A 26864-nucleotide genomic window follows, 5' to 3' on the forward strand; every position below is an offset into this window, starting at 1 on the left:
CCCATTATGATGTGTTTTACCACCTTTTCCGCTGATAATTTCATTTGTCGGCACCTCAAAAAATTTTTAAGAGCTGAGTACACCTCCTTCATACATACACCATGGTATACACTCCGCCAGTTCACCACAACCATTAATTAAATTAATTTTTGTTGGGTAGCGGGAATCGAACCCGCTACCGTAAGCATAGTGCGGGCGGAATTGGTTACGCTCAAACCAACTGAGCTACTAGGGTTGGCTGGACAAGGGCTAGCAAATACCTTAGTTGATTTATTAACCTTGGTCGAAGCTTGTTGCAATTAACTAGCCAAGTTTTGGGTAAGAGTTAACAGACCAAGTCTTGATATATTATCCTTAGTCTAGGTTGGGACAAACACTGACAAACCTGGACTTAGACCATTGGATTTGGTTGATGTTTAGACATGGATTAGATTGCCCGTCTATTAGATTTGATTGCGACTTTCGCGAGGTTCGACTAGCCAATACTGGTGCAATTTTGATTCTTCTCGGTATATCTTGAGCGAACCAATTGTTGCAATTGATTTGATTTCATAACCAAACTACATAATACAATTCATAAGCTTGGCTTATAATTATAATAAATTATATTGTGTTCAAGATGTTCTAGATGGCACGATTCTAAGCCATCGAAGTTCATTCATTATGAAACTGTCCATAAACTTAATATCGGTCAGTAGGGAGAACAAAAAAAAAACTTAATCATAATATAAGAAATGTATATCAAAAATTAATAATAAATTTATCTTGAATTCAAACTAAAATAATAAATAAATATACTTTTTATATCAGTGTGACCAGTGGACGTTGTACAGTGATCGACAAAAATATTTCATTAAATACGTATTTAATGAACAGATAACAAATAAACAAACAAAAAATATTAAAATTAAATCAGAACTGCAACAAAATACTCATCATCAAGTTTGAAAAACTTACTGTACAACAAAAAAACACTTCACTTGGACACTCACCTTTGTGTTTTAAATACGAACTTTGAATCAACACACATACACTTACCAAGTCAATTTTCTTTAGTTATTTATTCAGTTATACATTCAGTTGTAAACAATTCAGTGAAGACTATTTATTCTAGTGCAGTCGGTTCAATTTTCCATCGATCTACATATGAAAATGATTATTTAAAGAAAGTGTAAATTAAATTGACAGTTTTTAAATAATACTGTGTGATAGTGTTGTTGTACTTAAAGTAAATCGTAACGGAAAACGAAATCGAATTAAAATGAATACGGTGATGCATCATACTATGCCAGAGGATACATATCCTGAGCGCAAAAAGTTCTCGCTGGCATCGCAAGCTTCATCACAATCGTTAATTGTCGAACAACAAATATTAGCATATGGTTTAGAATTTCGCAAACCAAATAAAAGTCCAATCGATATTTCATTTAATAATATCAAGTATACCGTTTCTGTTGGAAATATTTTACGTCAACGTAAGTTTTTGCATTTTATTATAATTTTTGAAAAAATACTTCGTTACCTAATTCATAGAACTTTTGGAAGGTTGACAAAGGTTTAAAGAAAATTTAGGTTCAAACCGCGTACCGATTTCTACATTAAAGGAATCGGTGTTTTTTAATTTTATGTTAAAAGAAATTCATTTAGAGCATTAAATATAAAATAAGTACAGAAAGTATAAAAAGGACTTTTGTCACTTGTAAACTACAACCATTTTTATCGGCGACTTGTGCTCTTTAAAGCTGTACGGATTAAAAGATACGCCTTAAGGTGAAAATATAGAACCTAATTTCGTAATGAATTTTATTAATGCGACACGTGGGCTATTACTTAAACCTCAATTTTCTTATATCATTCGCCCTAAAGTTAGAAAAAAAGAATCGCAGACTTATTTCGTCATTATGGGCTTACGGTCTATAACAAATTCTAAATAAAATTAAAAATTATTAATATAAATATATTTTAAAACATTTGAATCATATACATTTTTATTTACCTATTTGTTCAAATTCAGCAAAAAAAAAATCTATTTTGCACTTTTCTCGTTAATTTTTTATAACAGTGGCACACTTACCAAAACAATTATAAACAACTTATTCAAAGTTGTTTCCATATGAGTCGTTATGGCGACAACCACCTTATACTCGTTTTTTTGAAAATTTTTGGCTTTCTTATTCTAGAATTAAAAAACTTGTTAATACAACTTCTTCTATGGTCTCGGTGCTAATGATCCGAGTTTTGAATTAAGTTTATCTCTAGCTAGAGATGATTTCAATTTTTTTAATTATTTTTTTATTTTTTTTATTTCCCTTTTTTTTGGTAATTGTACAATTTTCTGACATTATAACCATTATATTTCTTTATATTTATTTGAGGCAGTTTCCAACAGCAAGGACCAAATTTATACAGTTAAAATGGTCGAATCAGAAAAGTCCTTAAAGTTTTTTTGACCCGATTCATCAATATCAATAAACAATAAACATAAATAGCTGCATAAATTAATGTGACGTACAAGACCGGTGCTTGGATCGACTCCCGGTTATCATTCATATCTATTGAAAGAATTTATTCAAAGAACAATTCCATTTCGATTTAATACTATGCAAAATTTGAAAATATTTATCTAAAAATCATTTCATGCTAGAATTACCTTAATATCTTTGACTGAAATATTTAACTGCTTTAAGAAATAACTGATGTATTGTTATTTGTTAAAGCAGTTAAATATTTCAGTCAAAGATATTAAGGTAATTCTAGCATGAAAGGATTTTCGATAAATATTTTCAAATTTTGTATAGTATTAAATCGAAAAAGACTAGAATTGTTCCTTGAATAAATTCTTTCTACAGATAAGAATGATAACCGTATGGGAGTCGATCTAAACACCGGTCTTTAAGGCACTTCAACTTATGCAGTTATTTATATATTGTTAATGGTATTGATGTAAAAAAAACCTTTTTTGCTAAGACCATTTCAACTGTATAGTGTATTAAAATTGGTCCTTGCGTTTCGGTGCTGCGATGCTTCAAATAAATATAAAGAAATATTAAGGTTGTTGTTTCGCTATGGTATCAGCAGTATCAGAATATTTAAAATTTTTTGAATTTATTAAGGATGCTATTGTATAATTAATAAAAGAATAAATAAATAAATAAATAAATAATTTCAAGTCGATTGACCGTTTCTAGCTAGAAATTAACACAGATAGCATAGGAGAGGTTTTTAAAATTCCAGAAAAAAAAACTGTCAGAAATTTTCAAAAAACTAACTGTTTATCGATCTATTTGTTTTGAGTTATAAAAGAAAAGCCAAAATTGTTAATCATTTCATGTTTGACATATTTTAATGCAAAATTAAACAATTTTACTGTTGAACAGAAATGTAATTGAAGAGAAATAACTATTTGAACAAGACTTTTAACTTTTCGCATATTGATATTGTATGTATTGTAACAGTCGAGGGGTATCGTATAGATAAAAATTATACATTATTTCAACAAGTACATGAACGCTATTAACGTGTGTATAATCCAAAACTTTTTTACAATATTGTTGGAAGTCAATCAAAAATAAATAGTTATGGTGGAAGCGCAAGGTAGCTCAACCAAAGTATTTTGGAAATAAGTGTTATAACTAAAGTTACTTATATAATACTAACTAAACAATATCATAATAAGCAACTGAAATTAGTCATTGTTTGCATGTTCTGCAAAATATTAAGGTTTATAGAACTGGCAATAATATTCGGGTTGGATCAATTTTCCTTGGATCAAGGATCCAGCCACCAGAAAATGACTTTAAAATATAAGAAATATGTGGCTTTCTGTATTGCACTGAATTTTTTGTTTCCTTAATTTTAAAATTTCAAGTGTTACATTCTGGTAACCTTAATTGTTAAATTTTTTTTATCATTTTAAGGGTATTAATATAATCAAATTATAATTTTTACAATAAAAACGAATTGTTTAAGTACTCTGTGCTGATAAAAATATGAGATTATGATATCATCAACAGCTGTTGTCATAATGGAATTCGAAAATATGATACAAAATTCAATTTTGGTGAAAATGGTGGAAATTTGGGAAAAAGTAGAAGTGCTCGAAAGCTGAATTATTTATTTGATCTTATAAAACTAACAATCAAAAAAATTACAGTCTTAAAAAACTATATAACACGTATTTATTCAATTTTAAACTAAAACTTTTAGAAGATTTAATGTTGCACCCCACGCTTTTTTAGACGATTTAATGTTTGAGAAATCATTTTGTAAGATTAAGTGCATAGCGTTTTTTTCACTATAAGATATATTTATTATTTAAATGACTAAAATGAAAAAAAAATTTAAAAAAAAAAAAGGGATAAATCACTTATATTTTACCCAAAGTGTATCATAATTTATATCACAAATAAATTTGTGAAAAGCTATGACAAATAAATTTGTGAAAAGCTCTTTTACCTTGAAATTCAAAATCAAATTTCATCCTCCTTGCTCCCATCCAAACCCGAACCATGGCGTGATACTGATGTACAATTTAAACAGGCATAGATATTAATTATAATTTATTAATATATTAAAAATTATTATTACTATTAGTAATAATAATTATTATAATATCATAATTATCATAATAATCATTATAATTCCTTCATTTTTCGAAAACTTATCAGAGAAAATTGAAAATATGAGGTTACAGCGTTTTTTTAAGATTTTCAAGGTATTTTATTATGTTCAGGGTTCGATACCAAGCAAGGTCGATGCAGAAATTTATATTAAACAATTATTTTTTTCTTCGTCTCAATCCCATCATTAGAAGCAGAGATATTCAAGAAAACAATGTTGAGATAAAACCGCGTGCAGAAGTTTGCGTGGGTTGTTCCGGAACCGGAAAACTCCTTTTCTGTATTTTTGACAACAAAAGAAACCTATTTATAAAAAATTAGTCATTTGCCAAAATTTATCGAATTCTTTATCAAAATCCGGTAGATTTATTCAACTGTGTGTAAACTATTAGATAATAATAATCAAAGGAAGTAGGAAGGACGTTTCTGATATTTTGACACCTCAAAAATACGCAACTTGCAGATGTTCTCAATAAAACTCGAATATTGAAGAAGTTACGCATATTATACTCCACGTGCGCACTAGCGTTGCCACCAATCCAGATTTAATCAGGAGGCTGCCGAAATATTGTAATCTCTCCTGACTCCCGATATCAACATAAATTCTCCAAAGTTCAGTGAAAAAAGATATTTTTTGTATTATTTGTTTTTAGGTAAATTCGACAATTCTGAGGATCTTTTATTTTAAATTACTTGGAGCATATTTTTTTAAATATTTAATTATTTGCGTACACAAAACAACAAAAATATCGAACAGGATTATAATTCGGTGGTATAATTAGATTAATTTTAATTTCTCCCGGATTTCTGGCCTATCTCCCGATATCACTTACCTTTGAGGTGGCAACTCTAGTGTGTACACCTAGATCTAATAACATAAAGAAACTATTGAAAATGAAACTTATAGCTGTGACTCTATAAAAGTATGATTAGAAAACCTGGAATATTATTTTTTCAAATAAGTACCTACTCTACCTGATTCTACATGAATATTCCAATTTCTAAATAAAACTAAGTTTTTTTTTAACTGTCAAATGTCAGAAGCAAAATTATCTAAAAAATTCTGTAAACTGAATGTAAAAAATTTTTTTATCATGCTTTGTGTAATTTTTGACCCCATAACATGGGAAGTAAAAATGTTCATAAATTTTATTAAATATTTTTTATAAAGTTTCTGATAGAAAATTATTGCATTCACCCAGAACGTCAAAAAAAAATTTTTATGATATTGCTATTTGTGAATGGGAAATAGAACTATAGTTAATTTTAGGACACGTACGCCAAAAAAACTGAATGGGAAATCAGGAGAAACCAAGTCTAAGCTTCGTTGCTTATATTATGATAACTTCACGTTTTTTTACTGGTTTGCTCTCTGTATAATTTTGTTTTAGTGGAGCGCGTAAAGAAATTTCATTTCAAAAATTGAATTTTTTGATTAGTATCTGATTATTTTATGTTTATATGTAATAATAGGCGTTTGTTCTGATGTCGATTTCAATGAATCTTTCGTTAAATTTTGAAAACGAGAATAACTCGATTAATAACCATAAAAGATATAAGCAATTAATAAGTATATTACACTACAAGGGCAGAAAGTATGAGATTCGGTTTCACCTCGAGCATCATATAGTGCAATGCAGGATTCTAAAACTTTCTGTCCGTGTGATGAAAACTATTTTACTTTATTTTCGGCTGAAATTAATATGATCTTTAGAGTTCAGGCCATTAAATTTATGATTAAGTAAATGGGTTTTTGTAACAAAAACTTTTTTATCTTTTTTTTATTGCTTCAAAAGAAGTTCATTATCGAGCCAAAGCGTCGTGTGAAATCAATTTTTGGATAACACCAATAACTACGAAAATATGAAGGTTAATTTAAATGTAAAAATCGAAAGAAAGGGAAATAACACTTTGTGACATCATAGCCTGCAACTGCCACAGAAACTACATATTAAAAGTTGTTTTACAAGAATAAGTTAAATATTTATTTTCTTTATTCACCAACAAATTATTTTCTTTATCCACGACCGAAATTACGAACTTTCGGCTTTGTTGTGAGGCATAAAGTCCCACATTTATGCTTTGGTAATGTCATTAATATTTTTGTAGCTATTGATGTAACGATAAACAAACGTCTTTTAAAGCAATAAAAACATTTCAGGACAAAGGCTCATTTACTTAATCATAGATTTAATGGTCTGGCCTCTAAAAGTCATATTCACTGCTTGTATATTTCTTATTTAGATATACGCTGATATTCGCTCATTGTGCTCTTTGAATAACCATGAATTTATCGGTATCACAAAAAAAAACTATACATCAGCATCAGCATTCTTATTCCATGTATTCATGACGCCAACAAAATAATTACTTGATAAAAGTATTTTAAAATAATCATTCTACTATAAAATAATTGACTTCTTTGTTACATCGTTTATTTTATACAGTACAACGTGGTTTAGAAAACGTATTATGATATAACATTACCTAATATTTTTATCCAGGAAAAATATTAATGTACTAATTACTAAGTAGGTATATCTAATCAGTGATGCGTATCTATCTATAATTGAATAACATAAAAAAAAAAACAAAAACAGATAAAATATATTAAGGGCTTTGCCAGTTTTTAAGTGCATATACCTACATTTAAAGTATTTCTGAAATATTTACAAGAAACATGTATAAGTGTGTTGATAAGTATACAATGTAATTCCTATATGGATTCAATTATAAATTTCGATTTTTGTCCCAATTTCCTAGATCAATTTTTTATATTATATAAATACGTATTTCGACTAAAAAGTAATCATCATCAGTATGAATTAACTAATCGTAATTAATCTTATTGAGAGGATTGCACAGTGTTGTCCGTCACCAAATTAGCAACAAGTAGCATACACAATAAGAGTAATTACGATTAGCTAATTCATACTGATGATGACTTTTTGGTAGTCGAAATACGTATCTATATATTACCAAAAATGGATCTAGGAAATTAGAGCAAAAATCGAAATTTATTTCGAAATATCCTAGAGTTCTCATTTATTATCTTTGATAATATTTATATGGATTTAATTAGTAAATACATATTCCATATACCGTACATCGAAAAAGTTGCAATCCACATACAGTAAGTTCCATAAGCCCTTATCCATCCCTTATAAGAGACATCTTGTAGGTTAAACTAGATACGAAAAATTTTTTGAACAAAAGTTAAGGAATTCAAAAGAAAGGCGTCTCTCAAGGTTAACTTAATACAACTCGAGTTTATAACTGATGGAAGCTAGAAGACCACTTTTGAATATGAAATTTTTCTCATTAATCAAATAGTTTCAAAGTGAGAATTTTGGATTGAAATTCTAGCATTTCTATTCATAATTCAAAAAAAAATTTCAAACAAGAATTATTAGCTATTTTATAAGGAACACCTTTCAAATTACCAGTATTTTAGATGACTTTGAAGGTCAAAAACAAATGCAAGGTCTTTTTGAAATGATCAATTTAAAGATCAACAACATTTACTTATAGAACACACTGTATACTTGTATTGCTCGTAGTCGAAATTCGATCTATTACGTCTATGATATTCAACGTATTTTTTACATAATTATAATTTATTTTTTTACAAATTCTTAATTATTATTTTGGACGGAAAAAGGAAATATGGGAAGTTGATAAAATGATACAAATTTAGTACACTAAATTTAGTAATACAAATTTAGTATCTAATAGATAGAGTGATTCAAGAGGAAGGTTTTTGTGTATAATACATGCATAATATAGTAGAGACTGATAATTTTAGAGGTTAAACGAAATTGTGAACAAAAGGAGGGTAAGTGTTGGCATATAAAGTGAAGGTTATAACACAATAATCTAATTGATATATATATATATATATATATATATATATATACATATATATATATATATATATATATGTATATATATATATATATATATGTATATATATATTTGGAATTGAAGTAGCCAAACAAAGCGGGTAGTTCACAGCTAGTAATATTATAAAGCAGATTATAAATTTTTTTTTGTAAAATGTACTGATCTAGAACCCTTAATTTAATTTCAGTAAAATAAGATCTCGACAGTGAAAATTAAATTAAAAAATTTATCGACTAAACAGGAAAAAGGTCGAAGATTCAGATTTCTACACAAGATGTCGGAGTACAAAAGCGAATGGCAAAAGGGATAAAGAAAATACTAATTGTCGGCTTTTTTTGGAATTAGTGGCCGAGTCCTATTTATCTGCTAGTAAATCCGTCAGCACTCTCGTTATGAGTATTTGGCTCACGCTCGATTTAAAAGCTTTTATTTTTCAAATGATATATGTGGTTGAAACTTTTTCTTTCTTCATATAATTTTATCTAATTTCAAGTTATGAATTTTTCAAATTTTTTCAGTTAATCTATCTACAGTTTATTTAAATATATTTTTTTCAAGCCTTTCGGAAATTGTAAGATTTTCTCTCACCGGGAGACTAAAGATATTAGCAAAAAAATATTACCTTCGGAAATTTTCGGGTTTGTTCGTGTAATTTCTTCATTACAATGTCATGATATTTAATTGAGTGATAATTTTGGTGATAATAATTGTAATAATAATAAACAATTATTTATTAATTTCCTTAATAAGTTTAATAAATGCAGATGAAGTTGTTATAAGAAACATTTTTATGATTAATTTATATTATAATTTTTATTGAAAGCATTCTTACTGGTACATACCCACTAAGTGCATTTATTTTCTATATAAAATTGTCATTTTTAATATGCAAAAAATTCTTTCAATAAATATTAACAATGTAATTAATTAATAAGATTATGATTATTTTGATTTTTTTTATATAAAATTATTCGCTTTATTCAACTTCGAGCTCAGTAAAGAAAAAGAATATTTAACGGGCGAAATATTGGACGCATGTACAGATCGTGTGAGCAAATCTCTCATCACGAAACTAAAGTTTGCCGACCAGTTGGTCGGGAGTACTAACGGGTTAAGGTTACAACGCGAGCTTAACGATAAAATTTCTGACATTATAAAAATTATTTGAATTAATCCGAAACCCAAAATGCAAATAAACTTTTAATAAATACAAAATTAAACGAAACCGACCACTTAACCCGGTTGAGAGAAATCACGCTGTTATATTCACATTTTCATAGTCTTCTCTCTACTAAGATAACATGATTCTAAAGTTTATCGATTGTTGAATATATAATACATTGGAATTTGAATCATATTGTAATTTATTGTCAATATTCAAAAGTACATTAAAATTATAATTAATAATTAATATGTTTATACATAGGAGGTAGGTAGATATCTAAAAATAAACAATTAATGAAAAAACAATATAGTTTTTTCGGTAATAATTGTTGTGTGAAGTGTTTGATTCAATAATACTTTAATACTTTTACTTATCTTTTATAATAATGATTATAATATGAAAAGCACTTATTGTTAAGAATATTAATCTTAATCATGCATTAGGATGTTTAAAGTACAAATCGTACATACATACATACAAACACACATATTATTATTGTTAAAATACATAAAAATCAATTATACCATAAAAAGAGTATGCATGGACTTTGAAATGAATTATAAAATCAAAGTTTACACAATAATAGTTTATCCTCTATATTTCTTCTTTTTTTTTTTTCTTTTTTTTTTATTGGAATATTCAATGTTTTATAAATATTACTCATTGTAGATTAGGCGATAAGTTCGCATTCATCAGTTAAAAAGTTTCCAAACGATTGCTTTGTAGAGTTTGTTTACGATTAACCTTTTAAGCTGGCAGAACAATTTCTCAATAAATTTGTATTTTAAATTTTCTACTTTAAAAAAAAATAACAATACGACCCTTTTTTAAAGCTTTTATTTAACTTCATTTGTATGTTTGTCTGGAATTGCTATCAAAATTTGACCCACATTCCGGTTTCCAATTAAGCTGAAATTTTTTATGCATATAAAAATCGGATAGCATAAATGGGGACGACATGACCAGAATTTCCCATTGCTTCCACCATTTTTATATCCATACGCTTTTAGTAATCAATTAAAAATTTGAAGAAAAAAAAAACTTTTTAAAAAACAAGTTTTTATTGTACTGAAAAGTAAAAAATAGCTAATTGCCCATTACGTGCGCCAAAGTTACTTGTCACATAATAATAGCAAGTAGGCGCACGTAATTTAAGCACTTATCGCAAGGAAAACAGTGCAGAAATAAATTACTTACCCTGCATGAAAGAAGAAATATAATTTTACATTATCACCGCAATTATTTTGTCTGTGATCACGATAGCTCAAAATCGAAACGAGATATCAAGCTGAAATTTTAATAGCGTACTTAGGACAAAAAAAGTGAGATCGTGTTCGCAAATGAGCAACTTAAGTCAATTGGTCTTGGGTTCGTAGGGCCCATATTGTAAACCGTTAAGGATAAAACAAAAGCTAAAATGTAAAAAATGTTCCTAAATAAATTTATACGTTGCATATATTATGTATGCGTGTGTTTGATTATCTTTCTTTACTAATATGGCGTAAAAAAACAAACGAATGCGTATAATCAACACTGGCTATACATGGTATTTTCCCGGCGATTGCGACTTACCGTCTTACCTTTTAAATTACTGAGACCTTTGGAATTTTATTAGTAGTAAATAATACATTATTGATGTTTATGCTGTTATCAAGTAACACGATTTCTATTCAACACAGTTGTAATTACAGCACATGGTTTTTGTACCCTGGCAATGGACTAGGAAAAACTCTGAGCTTAGTTAAATAAAATTGACTCATTAAGAATTCTGTAATTTAAAACAACTTCTTACGTTAAAATTTCAGACAAATAGTTTGTAGATTACCTCGTACGCATTGTATTATACTTCTAGGGGTCAAGGTATAATTTTATTTATCGAATTCATAATTTATATAAACAGTATTTATATGAAAGTTATTGTGTTGCCTGCTAGCAAAATTGGTGTGGCAACTAAATGACACTGGTTGGGTGGCAGGCGCGCTGAACACCTGGACCTGACAGTGTTTTGCAGCAACTGTCATAGTGGGGAAAAGGAAAAAACCGATTTCTCATCTTCTCTGTCACAATTTAGCTCTTCCCACGAATCCGATGTCCGATTATACCGCATCGGCCCTATTCCGAAAATCGTGCCATTTTTTGGCAAGAATTTAATGTTTTGGCAAGAATTTTTTGTTTGCAAATTATTATAGGGCAATACAATGGGCCTCAGCCCTACGAGTGAGTATTGACAATGTCAATCAAGCCCTTCATCCTAACACACCCTCTCTGGAGAGTATTGTGTAATCAACATTATGTGCATTTATATAAAAAATTAGCTTAGACATTGAGGTAGGTTTGAAATATTATTTCAAATACTTATTACAGTTCCGTTTAATTAATTATCTTTGATAATTTAACAGTACCTCACTATTTATAATAGAAGTATGTACTTAGGTAGTGTGGAAATAAACTTTTAGAAATAATATGTAGAAATAGAAAATAGTTTTATTAAAGGTAATTTAGGTGAAAGAAAACATTCAGAGCCAGCAACTTACGGTATTTTAACAAACTCTATATTTGTCAATTACTTTCTATTTTAATAGGGATGCGATTTTACCAGTAAAATATATATTTTACTTAATTTACCAATAAACTACTGGTAAATTACCGGACAATTACCCAAATAAGTTTTTAATGCTATTTAGTCTTTGGCATATTTTTAATTTCACACTCTACACGAACCGATTACAAATGTAGATTTTATTTATGACTAACTTCTAAGGTTTTAGAAACAATGCGCCATTTGCATTTTAGGTTTGACGTATGATGAAAAAAATAATAATCAGCCTGCATTATCAGCTGTATAAAAATGTTTGGTTAATTATCATTCAGAAATTTATTTTACCGGTTAATTAACCAACTAACTTACGGGTAAATAACCAGACAATTATCCTCTCGAATCATTAGTTATATGCAACTAAAGTGTCAGAATCTGCAGCTACTTAATTAAATACAAGCATAAGAAAACATAAATACAAGCTCACATTTTGAAAATCTAGCAACGCTTATTCTTATTCCATATATTTAATACTCCGACATGGCCAACGTAATTTTGTGGCTTTAAGAATATGAGCCAACCGATAAGTTTCTCTCTCGCACAGTTTCTGGGCGAGAATAATAATAATGTCGCCATAACACGAAGTATTACGATGTAATACGATGCACCAAGATCACAAACATAAGCAAACAGTGAGATATTATACAGAATGTTCGATTTACATCTAGGCATATAAATATCACGAGTATGACAAAGTACATGCGTTAAGCAATGCATCTTAGTAAGAAGTATTATAGGTGTTATATGAAATTGCAAAAGTGACTTGCCACGCTTTATCTGTTGTAGTTCATCTATTCAACTAAGAAACTCCCACTATCCAAGCGTCTTACAATTATCTCAACGCATATCGAAATTTCAACACAGGTATATAATACCTATCACTTAGATGCAATTGCTTAACCTTCTTAACCTTGACATTCTGTATATGTATATGCATTATTATTATTATCGCCCCCAAGTGTGTGGGAGAGAAATTTATTAGTTGTCTCACTTTCTGTGAGACAAGAGCTCTATCTCTCTTTACTGGCCATATAGAAGAATTACATATTTGCCGATACCATGCGTTTGTATATGTATTCTCAATGTCAAAAAAAATGCTCGTCGTCTATATTTTGGTAAACGATGCTGACAGATTTATAATATCTACGCGTTCTTCTTGCCTCTCAAAACATTTACTCGCCTAACTGTATTGAGCATCCTTAAGAGCCCAATCGTGAATCATTGGCCTATAAACAATATTTAGTTTAAAAAAATGTATTGTTAAACATGAATTATTAGAACTTTATCATTAAAAATAGTTTTTCAATGATAAATACAAGTCAATATTTGAAATATGTGTATTGATTTTTATGAAATATTAATAAAAATAGATAAATTGTTTATTAACTATGGATCATAGGTCAAGGATTTTGAAAAATATTTTGAAAATTATTACATTGATAAGAAGATTTAATTTATTTGGGGCCATCTTGCCATCAATTTTTTTGTTTTGATTAAATTATTAATTATTATTAATAAATTATTATTTATTGAAAATGTTCAATAACATATAAAACTAATAATTACGCAAATGTTTATATTTTAATTATTATAATAATATAATACGGATGTTATTTATTCCAAAGGTTGTGAAAATCTATTTAAACAATATTTGTATATGGAAATTAAAAAACGGCGCCGTCTCGATTCTTTAGTTCGATAAGAAGCATATTGAATAATTTTCAGAATCAATTTTATGTCATAGTAATTGGACCTTTAAAGACACATTCATGGGCACAGTCATGAGTCTTGTTAATAGACAAATAAAAAAATTAAGATAATTGAAAAATTTAAATGATTTTGAACGCTTTAAGAAAAAACTTCTTAATTTTGATCGAATTAATTTTGATGAATTTTAAGTTTAAAAAGTGACAAATAAAAGTAAATAAATAGGTAATAATTTAGAAAAACCCGCTTTTGTAACTTGCTGAACGAAAAAGTAAAAAATAATTTCTGTAAATTAAAAAAAAAATTGATTGATTAAGAAATAAAACATTTTATCGTAAAAAAGCGAGGGATGCTGTATTTCAATTATTGTAAATATTTTATTATCAGATAATGGTAAAAGTAAATTTATTATAAAATATCTTAAAAAGCAATCCACGCTTTTTTACGATAAAATGATTTTTTTTTTAATCATTCTTTTTTTTTTTTTAATTTTATTCTATTTTTACTTTTTACTTCAGATAGTTACAAAAGCGTGTTTTTAGTTTTTTTAAATAATTATTTATTTTCGACTTTTTAGCTCTGCTAACTACAAAAACGTGATTTTTAATAATATGGAATGTTATCTGCGCTTCCACCATCAAATATTTTTTAGTTAATCGTTAATCTTGAATATCCTGATCAGTATAATCGGACAAACTTGATAAATTATTGTATTGTCATCACTCCTTGATAAGTGTGTGATTTCAATTTAATCTGACGTTTTAAATAGGTGAAAATCACGTTCAAAGATTCTATTACATAGATACATAGATACATAAATACATACCAAGCTAATAAACGCGTTTTAAAAAGGTATTGAAACATTTTTAAATTGTTTTCGTAATATACAGGAACCGAAAACGCGGAATGAATCAAAGTTGTATTTTTATTTCATTTTCTGATTTTTAAACATCACGGTTTTCGAAATCTGTATTTTCTGATATTATAACAATTTTAGCGTATAATTTCTAAAAGCTTATATCAGTTTTTCAAGCCAAATTTAATTTGGAGTCTTCTAATCGATTGAGTTTTTTGTCGTAAGTGTTACTAATTGAATTTCGTATATAGCAAATGCCAATTGTAACTATCGAATACCATCAATTTTTCTATAGCTAACTGTGGTAGTCTTCATGAAAAATTCACATTTTTAGAATCGAACTAATTTAAAAAAAAATTATTACTAGTACGTCGTACCCACAAACTGTAAAGGAATTTTTAAGTTCTAAAGTCGAAATAGAATTTCTGAAATGCATTTGTCTGTAGTTATTTGGAGCACCTTGTATATTTTGAACATGCAAACATATAAATTACTTCACTTTATACATAATTATTATACATTCTTCACTTTTTATATAAACTAATTATTGATGTTACCTGTAATTTATGTCACGTAAGCCCTTAATGATTGAAGTGAGAAATTGTTACAACAACTAAAAAATGGATACAAGATGTTTGATGGAGAGAGATTTTTGCTATGGAGAGACATTATTCAGTATGGTTAAAAGAATTTTGACCAAATTTTATAATTAAATTGGCGAAGAAATTTTATTATCATCTACAATAACCTGTTATAAGTCTATCTCTCTTCAAATTCCTGCCTCCGTCGGGGAGAAAACTTGTATACACACTACCGGAGCATGTAAAAAATGTCTCAGATGTTTGTCACCCTCGGCCTACTTTTGCTCCCCAGATTTGTAAGTAATGCACCATTAATATTTATGATAGAAAGAGACCTACATCAAAAAATCCATTCCTCTTAATGAAGCGGAAACGGGGTCTTGCATGGGCAATGCGGCGGAGAGTGGATGCGAAACAGCTGGGTCGGGATTTAATTTTAGAACTGATAAAGTCACGTTATGAGTTACGATTAAATGATTTTATCTGATTTAAAACAACTTTGCTCTCTTAAACAAAACGCTATAAACACATCAAAAAGTACACAAATCAAAAGGTAGATACACATCAAGAAGCTTTTTGTTCAGCGTGATTAAAATAACCTTTTTTTAAAATATTAAACTCAATTCAGTGTCACTCAACAGTTCAACATTAATAAGGAACATGTGGGGTACTCTTGCTTCTGATAAGATAACATGGATAATTTATACAAGTATTTATATGGTATAGAAACATAAATTAATAAAATATGCAAACTAATAAAAAAAAACTGATAATATATTTATTAATTATTTATTTTTATTCCAAATAATTAGTTTATTTCATTATTGATGGAATCCTGATAGCTACACTGTATGCAGTTGTAAATTGCATCAACAAGTTTACCTTGACCACCATAGTAAAAATTTATTGTCATTTCATACAAATAAAAAAATTCTATATACCTATCTTCAATATAGGCAAGGAGCCACCAATCCTGAAAGCTTCGTGATTAAGCTTAGTAAAATTTTTAATAAAAATAAAATGCACTTGGTCGGCGTGGATTTAATTTACCGAAATTATTTAAATAGGTAAATTATACATTCACAAATGTCCATAATGATTTACCATCATCGTGGATTTTGATCAATCTAATAATTAATTTTGTGAGAAATATCATATTTATTCTTAAAAAAGCCAACTGATCAATGATTTTTAACCGGAAAGATTCGGTATATCTATTTGAATGGTGTGATAGGATGTAAAATTTATTCATTGTCACGGAAACCTTTTTTCACTTTACCCGTTTGATATATAATTTGTTTAAAATATTTTTAAACATGCCGACCAAGCGCATCTTATTCGTGTTAACTTTTAATTTTTATTAAAAAATTTATTAAGCTAAAGCACGAAGCTTTCAGGATTAGTGGCTTCCGGACTATTACAATCAAATGTGGGTAAAAAATTTCTAAAATTGTTTAAACTAGGTAAAATATTTTGACAAAAAAAAATTTAAAATGTCTACAAAATTTTGTTTTTTATTTTTTAAGATCAAGAACCTTAGAATAATTCTTAATTCAAATTTTATTTCTTTTTTTTTTATATTTTTCAAGTAATGTCTAGCGTTTTTATAAATTGTTATCGTTTTTACACTGTGGTCATTTTCTTGAAAATATTTTGAAAATATTAGACTCCACTTACATGTTTTGCAACATTCAGTGTTTGTGGAAAAAAATAGTGCTACCAAAAATTCTATAAGACTATCCTTTTCTACTTACAACGATTGGAAAAAGTGGAAAATTGTATGCAAAAAGAACATAAAATTATAAAGTTTTAAACCATTTTTAAAAATAATAATAAAAGGTATATCTTGTAGTTAACTCTTGACAATCCATAATATTTCTTTTTATCAGCATAATAGTCGAAGCTAATAGCTTATAATATGTTGTCATAAACCAAATTTTCCACGGTAGTTTTCCAATTTAGATATTATTTTATTCACTACTGTATATTGGGCAGAAGAGAGTTATTTGGTCGCAATTCTTTTGTGTTACCTTACAAAAAAAAATTAAATAATTCTAAATTCATTGACTTAATCAGTAGAAAAAATTGATATATATGATAAATTACAGTCAAATTTATAATTTACTACTATAAGTACTGACTTAAGGAGAATCCAGGGTCGGACTAACTATATCTACTTTTCGGGACCCGTTGGTCCCGTTATTCCTTTCTAACTTCCTTAAATATTATTTCGACCACAAAGTAATTTTATTCATTACTAGCTTAATACCCGCCCGCTTCACTGGGCTTAAAAGTAAAAACCACCGCTTTATAGCCTCCACTTCTCTTGATCACACTTATCCCCCTTCCATAACACTCGAAGGGATTGTTTTACACAGCTAAAATATATGCACGGTTTTAAATTTTTTAAGTATAAAATAGTCATAATTCATTGAGTATTTTGGAAAAGATGGCAATGAATTGTATTACATTTACTATTTTAAATTTTCACAGAAATCTTTAATTTATGGTTTAAAATGATGATCATAGATGAAGCAGTAAAATATTAGAAACACATTTTTTTTAAATATATCTTTATAAATTATAGCTCGTGTGTTATTCTGAAGTATGAGCTATATTGTTGTATAGTTTCATTCAAACAAACAAACAAACACAAATAAATAAACAAACAATCAAAGAAACAAACATCCTTACTTTCACATTTATAATATATAGTATCTATATATAGGGATAATAATGTTTTTTTTACTACATTGTTAATGCCTCGAAAAAATATATTATTTTATAATATCTTAAAATGTGTTCCAAAGTTTAGTATTGACATATAACAATGTTATGTAATAGAAAAGTCAAAATTTACCAAAAAATAGAATCTCCTTTGCCCAAAATAAGGACCGGATTGGTCGAGAGTGAATTTATTATACTCGACATGATCAAAATGTACTGAAATGATATTTTGATTGTCAATTTATATTTAATTTTACAAATGCCCGTTTTCATCGTAAAAAAAATGGTTGAATAATCATATCGGGTAAAATTTCACTTTATAGTTCTAAGAAACTATTTACAAAAATTCAGAGCTGTACCCAAAGGTGCAGCGTTCATGTGCTTATCGTCGTATACCGACAGCGCTAAGTATTTCTATCACAAAGCTAATAAATATTACGAAATCATATGTTTTTCTTTTTTGTTTTAAAGAGAATATGCTAGAAAGAAATGTATGATATTTAATATTTGTTTCATCTTATTTGTTACAGAAGAAAAAGAAATATTACACGGAATAAATGGTCGATTCCCACCAAGACAATTAATCGCAATAATGGGTCCATCGGGTGCTGGTAAATCAACACTCCTTGATATTATATCAGGATATCGTATTACCGGTGTTGAGGGTGTAGTTTATACAAATGGCCGTATTCGTGACTTATCTACATTCAGAAAAGTATCATGTTATATACAACAGGATGATCGTTTACAACCATTATTAACTGTACAAGAAAATATGCAATCTGCGGCTAATTTAAAATTAGGTGTTAATATACGACAATACGAAAAAGAAGGAATTGTAAGTATATGAACTTGTTCATTTTAATTAATAATAGATCCATTCATCTGGGAACTCTTTTCTCCAAGGTTAAAAATAACAATGCCACAGTTTTATGTTCATAAATCGCTAAACAAAAGTACAAGGTGGGAGTAAACTAGGTTCTTTTTTTATCGGTAATCAATCGGCGATTAAAAAAAGGAGGAGTAGATATGCAGTTTGTTTAAAGTATTTCCTCGTATCTTCCAAACGGCTCCATAGATTTCAACATTTAAGTTATCGTTATAATTGTCTCAAAACCCTATGTTCTTAGATGGATATTTGAAAAAACAAAACAAAATGGCGGATTTTTGGAGTCAAATAGTAATGCGTTAATAAAAAATATTAACAAAACCTTTCGAGTAGGGTAACAAAATAAAGGAATTTAAAAAGGGATTACAAAGTTATATATTTTTTAATAAGGAATAATAAATTGTTTTAAAAAGTTTTAATATAGTATAATAAGAGGGTTTTTTAGTGCTGACGAACATAAAAGTCTAAAATAAAATAAATAATTAAAAAAATAAAAAACCCGACTGTGTTAGATAAAATCTGAAAAGAAAGCAACAAGTGCAGTAGATTAGAAAGCAACTTTAACAGTCGGGGTTCATTAAAATTTAGACCGGCTCAAATCTTCTCAATAATGGACTCCGACTGTTAAAGTCGCTATGTAAACTACAGGATTTGTTTGTTTCTTTTAAGATTTTATTTAACACAATCGGTTTGCCGCTTACCTATTTATTTTTCACAATTATAAAAAATGATAAGGAGTTTTTAATTTAGGAATTTAGGAATACAACTAGCATAATTTTTAATATGTTGTTTTAGATTGAAGAAATTCTAACAACACTAGGATTATATGAATCATTGCACACCAGAGCAGGCAGATTATCTGGAGGTCAAAAGAAACGGCTATCAATTGCTTTAGAACTAATTAATAATCCACTTATTATGTTCCTTGATGAACCTACTACGTAAGTAAACAAAAAATTTTATTTCATACAATTAATTACCTAAAATTATATGTCCAGCCAAAAAAAGATACCTACTTTTTTCTTGAATGACGTCAAGAAAGTATTACGTTTTTTTTGCAGCATTTTATTGTACAAATTAATATACCATTAAAAAATAGTAATTTGTAAAAATCTTAAAAACCTTTTAAAGTCAAAGTTTTGGTAGATTGCGAAAAAGTATACAAAGCAAATTATATGAATGTATAATATAGGCATAAACAAATTCAATTTATATGAAAAAGCAAAGCACCAATTCCGATTAAAAATTGTTTATATTACATGGCTTTTAAAAATTTTTACACAGTTCCGCCATGTTTAATGCATGTTTAGAAATTGACAAGGCGTCTAATTCAGAATGTTCTGGTTCGAAACCTTGGATCCATCCATCCTGGGAGAAATCCCGCCGGAGAAGCTGTGGGCTCTCTACATGGAATCTGACCTCGACAGAATCCTATAGCTTGATCTGATTTCATTTGCATTTTTTACCCGATGACGACTCGTCTTCGAGTGGCAGGTTGTTCTCAAGGATGGTACAGATGACTCCTATCGGAGTGCTTTAAATAAATTTTTGCGGATAACTTAAGTGAGGCTTTACGGAAAATCTTAATTCATGAAATTTAAGACTTTTCCTTAGTATCGCTCAAAATTAAAAGAAATGTTACTCTCATACTTTTTTCGATAATTGCCCAAAACAGGTTTTTTATGAAACTGACTTAGGCTTTTTCCATTCGCGGCAAGAAAAAAACTTTTATTAATTGCTCAATTTTCATTTTAAACCTGCCTGGTCCTTTATTTTTGTGTTAGACAGTCATATAATATAAATGTAATGAATTAAGGTGAAATAGAAATATTAAATATTAATATGTAAACTTTTCTAGTGGATTGGATAGCTCTTCCTGTTATCAATGTGTGAGCTTATTAAAAATGTTAGCACGACAAGGGCGTACAATTGTATGTACGATACATCAACCATCTGCTTCCTTATTTTCATTATTTGATCAAGTGTTTGTATTGGCGGGTGGTGAATGTCTATATCAAGGCACCACAGATAATCTATTACCGTTCCTCGATCATGTTAATTTACCATGTCCGTTGTACCACAATCCTGCTGATTATGGTAAGTATTTATTTAATTAACATTATTCTGAATTAATTTTTCGATTCATACAAAGCGATGTAAAACTCTTGCAGAAAGAGGAATATTTCTATTAAAATATGCTGTTATTTCTACATTTGGCATTTATTTATTTATTTCCGTTAATAGAAATTTATTTCGGACTAAACGTAAAGAAATAATGCATCCTTTTTGTTTTCAAAAACACTATGAACTTATCAAGATTTTATTTTAAATATCCGCTCGTATTGACCATGCATATAAGAGAATAACCCAAGATGAGAGAAAAAATAATCCATTTTTCCGAGAATGTAGCTGATGTAGTTAATGAAAGATATTTTGCAACATTGTAATATTTCTTATGCAGGCGATCGTTTGCGTGTAACTGAAAACCGTTAAAACTGCTGATTATAACCAAGATCTCCTAAAACTAAATCGACATGAAAATATGAAATAGGTTTTCACTTTTAACTTCACGTCAGTGAAATTAAAAAGATTTCATTCGGTGCACCATCTTGTTTCCGTGTTTCCCGGTGTTGTCTTTTAATAAAATTTTGAATGTTTTGACCTTATAAGATAGTACGAGCGCCAAGACAAATTTAGACTTGTGGTTGAAATTATTTGAACCTTATTTTCAACTTTGATGATGAATTTTGTTATAACTTATCTTATCTGATGACTTTTGTCATGAATGTAGACGAAAAACAAGAATAAAATTTGTCGATACTTGCCTTGGTTTTCGAAATATCTAGGTATCCAAAAATTTTATTCTTACTTTTCGTCTTATATTGTCAAGTTAGAACATAATTCACCAACAAAATTGAAAAAATATATTTTTTCACACAACGGGCTTTTTTTTAACTTTAAATACTTTTTTTTTTTAATGTTCACCGACTAGTTTTGGAAAAATCTATGAAAACATATCATCCATCTACCGTTCTCTCCCCCCCCCCCTAAAATATTCAGAATTGATTTAACTTTAGTCCATATTTTTAAAAATTGCCCTAGCGATCGTACATCCTTAACAAGTGCAATTGAACAAATTTCTTTGTTTTCCTTGATAAAAAAATTTCATATTCATTCTTATTCTTTATTTAGTAATCGAGTTGGCATGTGGTGAATATGGTGAGGAAAAAATTCAAACAATGGTTACATCTATGCAAAATGGACAAACTTTAGAATGGATGAATGATTATGAACGTTTACCAGACTTGAAAACATTACGAGGTAATTATACACAATTATTCACCCAAAACTCAGCTTTTTCGATGTTTCTATTCATAATATCTTTCTAAGGAACCACGTTGTTGACGTATACAAGAAATAACAGAAATTTTAGGATCCGAAAAAAAAGAGGTCTTATAAGAACCTTCTTTTGTCCGTTCAAGTGTATGCCTGACAGTCTTTTTTCTCAAAACTACCAAACAACAGTGCTTAAAAAATTTTTTTGAAAACTAATGCTACTATTAAATCTTTCAATATATCAGGAAAAAACCTGGGTTTTGCAAGTGCCCTGAATTCATGACCAAGTATATAGCAATGCTATACATAACATTTCTATTGAACTTGCTTAGTGTTAGAGAGATCTTATATTTGAAAAACAAAGTAATTCTATTAATTTTAAATAAAAGATCAGCTTTAGTTAGAAAATTTTAAAACAGTAAAAATAAATAATTTGTATTAATTAATATTTTTCTTATAGCAAAAAATCCACTACACAAAGAAGAACATTTTCGTAAAGGTGGAATGCAAGAAACATCGCAATGGAATCAATTAAAAGTGTTAACGAAGCGTGGATTTTTAAAATCAAAACGTGACGCCACATTAACGCATTTAAGATTAATTGTTAATATATTAACTGGATTCATGTTGGGTACAGTTTATATAAAATCTGGATCTGATGGAACACGAGTTTTAGATAATTATAATTTATTATTTGCAATTTTAATTCATCATATGTTTTCAACCATGATGTTAACCATATTAACTTGTAAGTTAATTAAAACCTCATTATCTAATAAAAAACTCTAATTGAACTTAAATTTTTTCAATTCCAGTTCCTCAAGAAATGACTATTTTGCAAAAAGAGCATTTCAATCGATGGTATTCTTTAAAAGCATTTTATTTTTCTATATCGATTGTCGATATTCCAATATCAGTAAGTATTAATATTATTTTTTTTATAAATTAAGTAGTTCAAAATCCTTCATTACAACTTAAATAAAAAAAATTTACTCCAAGTTAATTAAGTTGAGTTTAAAAATTTTGTCTACTCTTCTCGTTCACTAAGAATAGTGATACTGTGAAATATCTCTTGATCAAAGAGGTTACTTCTATGCTCTTGACTCTTGCCAAATTTAATTTTTTATGCCATGTATATATGAAATATATTAAGGTACTTATTTTAAGTTTAAACCCAAATTTGTAATGCTTAAATCACCTAAAAAGTCCATTTCCGTCTCTCTGTTTGTTATCAAGATAACTCAAAAACGAAACGAGATATCAAGCTGAAATTTATTTATAGCGTGCTTAGGACATAAAAAGTAAGATCGAGTTCGCAAATGAGCAACATAGGTCAATTGGGTTTTGAGTTCGTAGAACCCATCTTGTAAACCGTTAGAGATAGAACAAAAGTTTATTGTAGAAAATATTAATAACACAAAAATTAACAACTTTTGTTTGAAACATTTTTTCGTAAACATCACTGTTTACCCGTGAAAGCGCAAATTAGGCTAGGAACACATACTATTTATACACGTGTTGTATTTGTGTGTAAGAGGAATGGAGATCTTTCTCTACTTACAAGACGTTAAAAAACAAATGATTGCGTTACCAACACTGTCTGTACATGGTATTTCAACAATTAACTTAGTCAATTGTTTGCTTTCACTTGTTAGTTTTCTTTTCCTGCTTTGTCTACACCCCCTAAAAACTGGAATGTAAAGGAGTGTTTTTTTCCCAACGTTGTGATTAAATCCAACTGTACAGCGTAATAATAATATTACTCTGATGACTATGCACTCAAATTTCTCTGTCTAACCTCCTTTAACTATTGCATAGCTCTATCGATTCAGCGTTGTAGAAAATTACTTCGCCCCCTTCCCTACAGTTCCTCAGGACAACGCTTCCCTTTTCAATGACCGCAGTTCCCCTCATCTCTTCGCTACCAACGGTGAATCATGGTATTGAGTGACATTTCTTGCTGGTTTGTAATTTTCATTTACCTAATATTCCGGCTAAAAATGTTCTTTAATCCGTGCACTGACTGGCATGTGCTTCTCATTAAATACCTTCAACTTTCCCCAATCTTGTCAATAATTCAAGGATTTCGTTGTATGTGATTTCTAAAACATTTTTTTTTTAATTTTAGGTAATAAGTTGTTCCTTATTTACAATAATAATATACTTAATGAGCGCACAACCATTGGAATATAATCGATTTTGCATGTTTTGGGCTGTTAGTTTGCTAATGGTATTTGTGGCTCAGAGTTTTGGATTAATGGTTGGAGCCATCTTTGACGTTGTGGTAAGTAAAGTGATACACAAAAATGTAAAGTTTAAAAGAAAACAAATTACTTTCTTTTGAAAATTTACGTTTCATTTTATTCTTTATTCAGGAAACGTAAAAATCGAAATAAATTTCGATTTATGCCCCAATAGTCGATTTTTACTATAAATATTATCAAAGATAGCAACCAAATTAGCAAAGAGTAACATTCATAATAAAAATAATCACGACTAGATAATTCTTACTGATGATGACGACTTGGTAGTCGAAATACGTATTAATAAAATACAAAAAACTGATCTAGGAAATTGGGGCAAAAATCGAAATTTATTTCGAAATATCCTAGAGTTCTCATTTATTATCTTTGATAATATTTATAGTAAAAATCGACTATTTCCCTTACATGTGCAGAAATTATAAAAATTAAACGTGATAATTTTTTTTTATATAGAATGGTACATTTATCGGTCCAACATTCAATATTCCAATGATGATGTTTGCTGGTTTTGGAGTGACTTTACGAGATTTACCGTCATATTTATATTGGGGAAGTTACTTATCATATTTACGATATGCATTTGAAGGCTACGTGGGTGCAATTTATGGAATGGATCGTGAAACATTGGAATGTAAAGAAGGTTATTGTCATTATAAATATCCTGAGAAACTATTATCAGATATGGCAATGCGTGGGGACCAATTTTGGAATGACATAATGGCATTACTAGTTATTTTATTCATTTTTAGAACATCAGCATTCTGTTTACTCAAGTGGAAATTAGTGGCTGTGAGATAAATGTAATTAATTTTTTAATTTACTGATTGAGAATTGTTCAAATGGAACTTTAGACCCTAACAATTTTATACGAATAACATACAGATTAGTGCATAAATCACGAATTGATTATATTTATCTTTGAAATAAAATGCTCATCCTCTTCCTCTCCGCTCCAATGATCAATTACAATCGATACGTGATTTTATTGCCATTTTTTACTATCCTTCTTTATTTTTATAAATATCCAATAAGACTGATCTATTTGGCATAAGGTCATTAAGAAAATATTTCCATTTTTTACTTCAAACTTTACTTGTTGACATTCTTGATGTTTAAGGTGGTTTTGAATCGAAATTCTCGCCAACCACCTTTTTATTAAAATTAATAGAAGTAGAAAATTTGACGTTACAAATTTTTTATCTTTTCTTTCTTCCAATGAAAATTGGAAGATCGTAAAAACCCATTTTAATATTGGTACCTGCGACCGAGCATTAAAGAACGCCTCCTAACAATTAAAACACATTCCTAAAAAAATTACTCCTAGAGCCTCCCTCAAAATCTTTTCCCCGAACATGAGCAAAATTTTTTAATATTTTCTAAAAATTTGTGCATTATGTACACCCGCCATTTCGATTTCGGGTTATCAATTGACGTCTCGACTTGTAGTTAATTCAAGAACGTGAGTAAGTTCGGTTCGGTCGTATAATTAGTACTTAAGAAATATGAAACAAAAATTTTTTTCTTGAAAAAAAGTTTTTGTTTACCAAACCCCCCCCCCCCACCCTTAAAATTATATTTTTCATTGAAATGTGGAGAGTGAGTTCTTACATCCGGAGATAGGAGGCAGATCTCGACACGGGAGACTCCGGGGCTCCGAAACAAATACTTTGTAGCATTCCTAGTAATGTCATTTCCAGTTTTTATAACATTTCTAAGTTATCAAGGAAATGGTGATTTAAATGTTTTAAAATTTAAAAATTTAAATTTTTAATTAACTACATTTAACTATTGAAACTTTATTGAAAATTATAGCGTTTTTAAAAAGCTCTCTAACCATTCAAAAATTAAAATCGCTTTTTCTTCATTTTTCTTTGTTATACGGAATAAAGCCTCCACTTCATTGACACGATAAACGCATCCTTTTGGTCGTGACAATCAATGAGAAGCCTATCATGGCAACTAACATCAAAATTTATTTATATGTATAATTTTCTGACTTAATTACGAATAAAACAGCAAAATATATATTTGTTACTAAATATTGTGTTTAATTTATTTTAAAAGAACAAAGAATATAATAAGTAAAAGCTAAATTCAGTTAATGTGGAATGTAGATCTAAAGGTGTACAATCTCATACGGCAGTTTGACTCAAAAAGTGTCCACAAAATAGCTTTAAATAAAGGGGCTTGAATGGCCCTCGTGTAACGAAGGATATGGTCT

At 28.7% G+C, this 26864-nt stretch overlaps 1 protein-coding gene across 1 annotated transcript; it reads left to right on the top strand.

Annotated features, from left to right (window-relative positions):
• The first annotated feature begins 992 nt into the window (after nucleotides 1–992).
• On the top strand, nucleotides 993–26165 carry LOC123305903 (ATP-binding cassette sub-family G member 4). The gene is made up of 9 exons (XM_044887741.1): nucleotides 993–1475; nucleotides 18685–18992; nucleotides 19839–19984; nucleotides 20902–21140; nucleotides 22236–22364; nucleotides 22840–23127; nucleotides 23195–23295; nucleotides 24508–24663; nucleotides 25097–26165. Exons 1-9 carry the CDS (start codon nucleotides 1262–1264, stop codon nucleotides 25439–25441), a joined length of 1926 nt encoding a protein of 641 aa, XP_044743676.1. The 5' UTR covers nucleotides 993–1261; the 3' UTR covers nucleotides 25442–26165.
• The last annotated feature ends 699 nt before the right edge of the window (nucleotides 26166–26864 follow it).

The sequence above is a fragment of the Chrysoperla carnea genome, chromosome 1 (genome assembly GCF_905475395.1).
Source record: "Chrysoperla carnea chromosome 1, inChrCarn1.1, whole genome shotgun sequence".
In the NCBI taxonomy this organism is placed as follows: domain Eukaryota; kingdom Metazoa; phylum Arthropoda; class Insecta; order Neuroptera; family Chrysopidae; genus Chrysoperla; species Chrysoperla carnea.

Coding starts and splice junctions, on each gene's coding strand:
- LOC123305903 (XM_044887741.1), top strand. CDS start 1,262: ATGAATACGGTGATGCATCATACTATGCCAGAGGATACATATCCTGAG. Junction 1,476..18,684: donor TGGAAATATTTTACGTCAAC/GTAAGTTTTTGC, acceptor TATTTGTTACAG/AAGAAAAAGAAATATTACAC. Junction 23,128..23,194: donor GATGTTAACCATATTAACTT/GTAAGTTAATTA, acceptor TTTCAATTCCAG/TTCCTCAAGAAATGACTATT.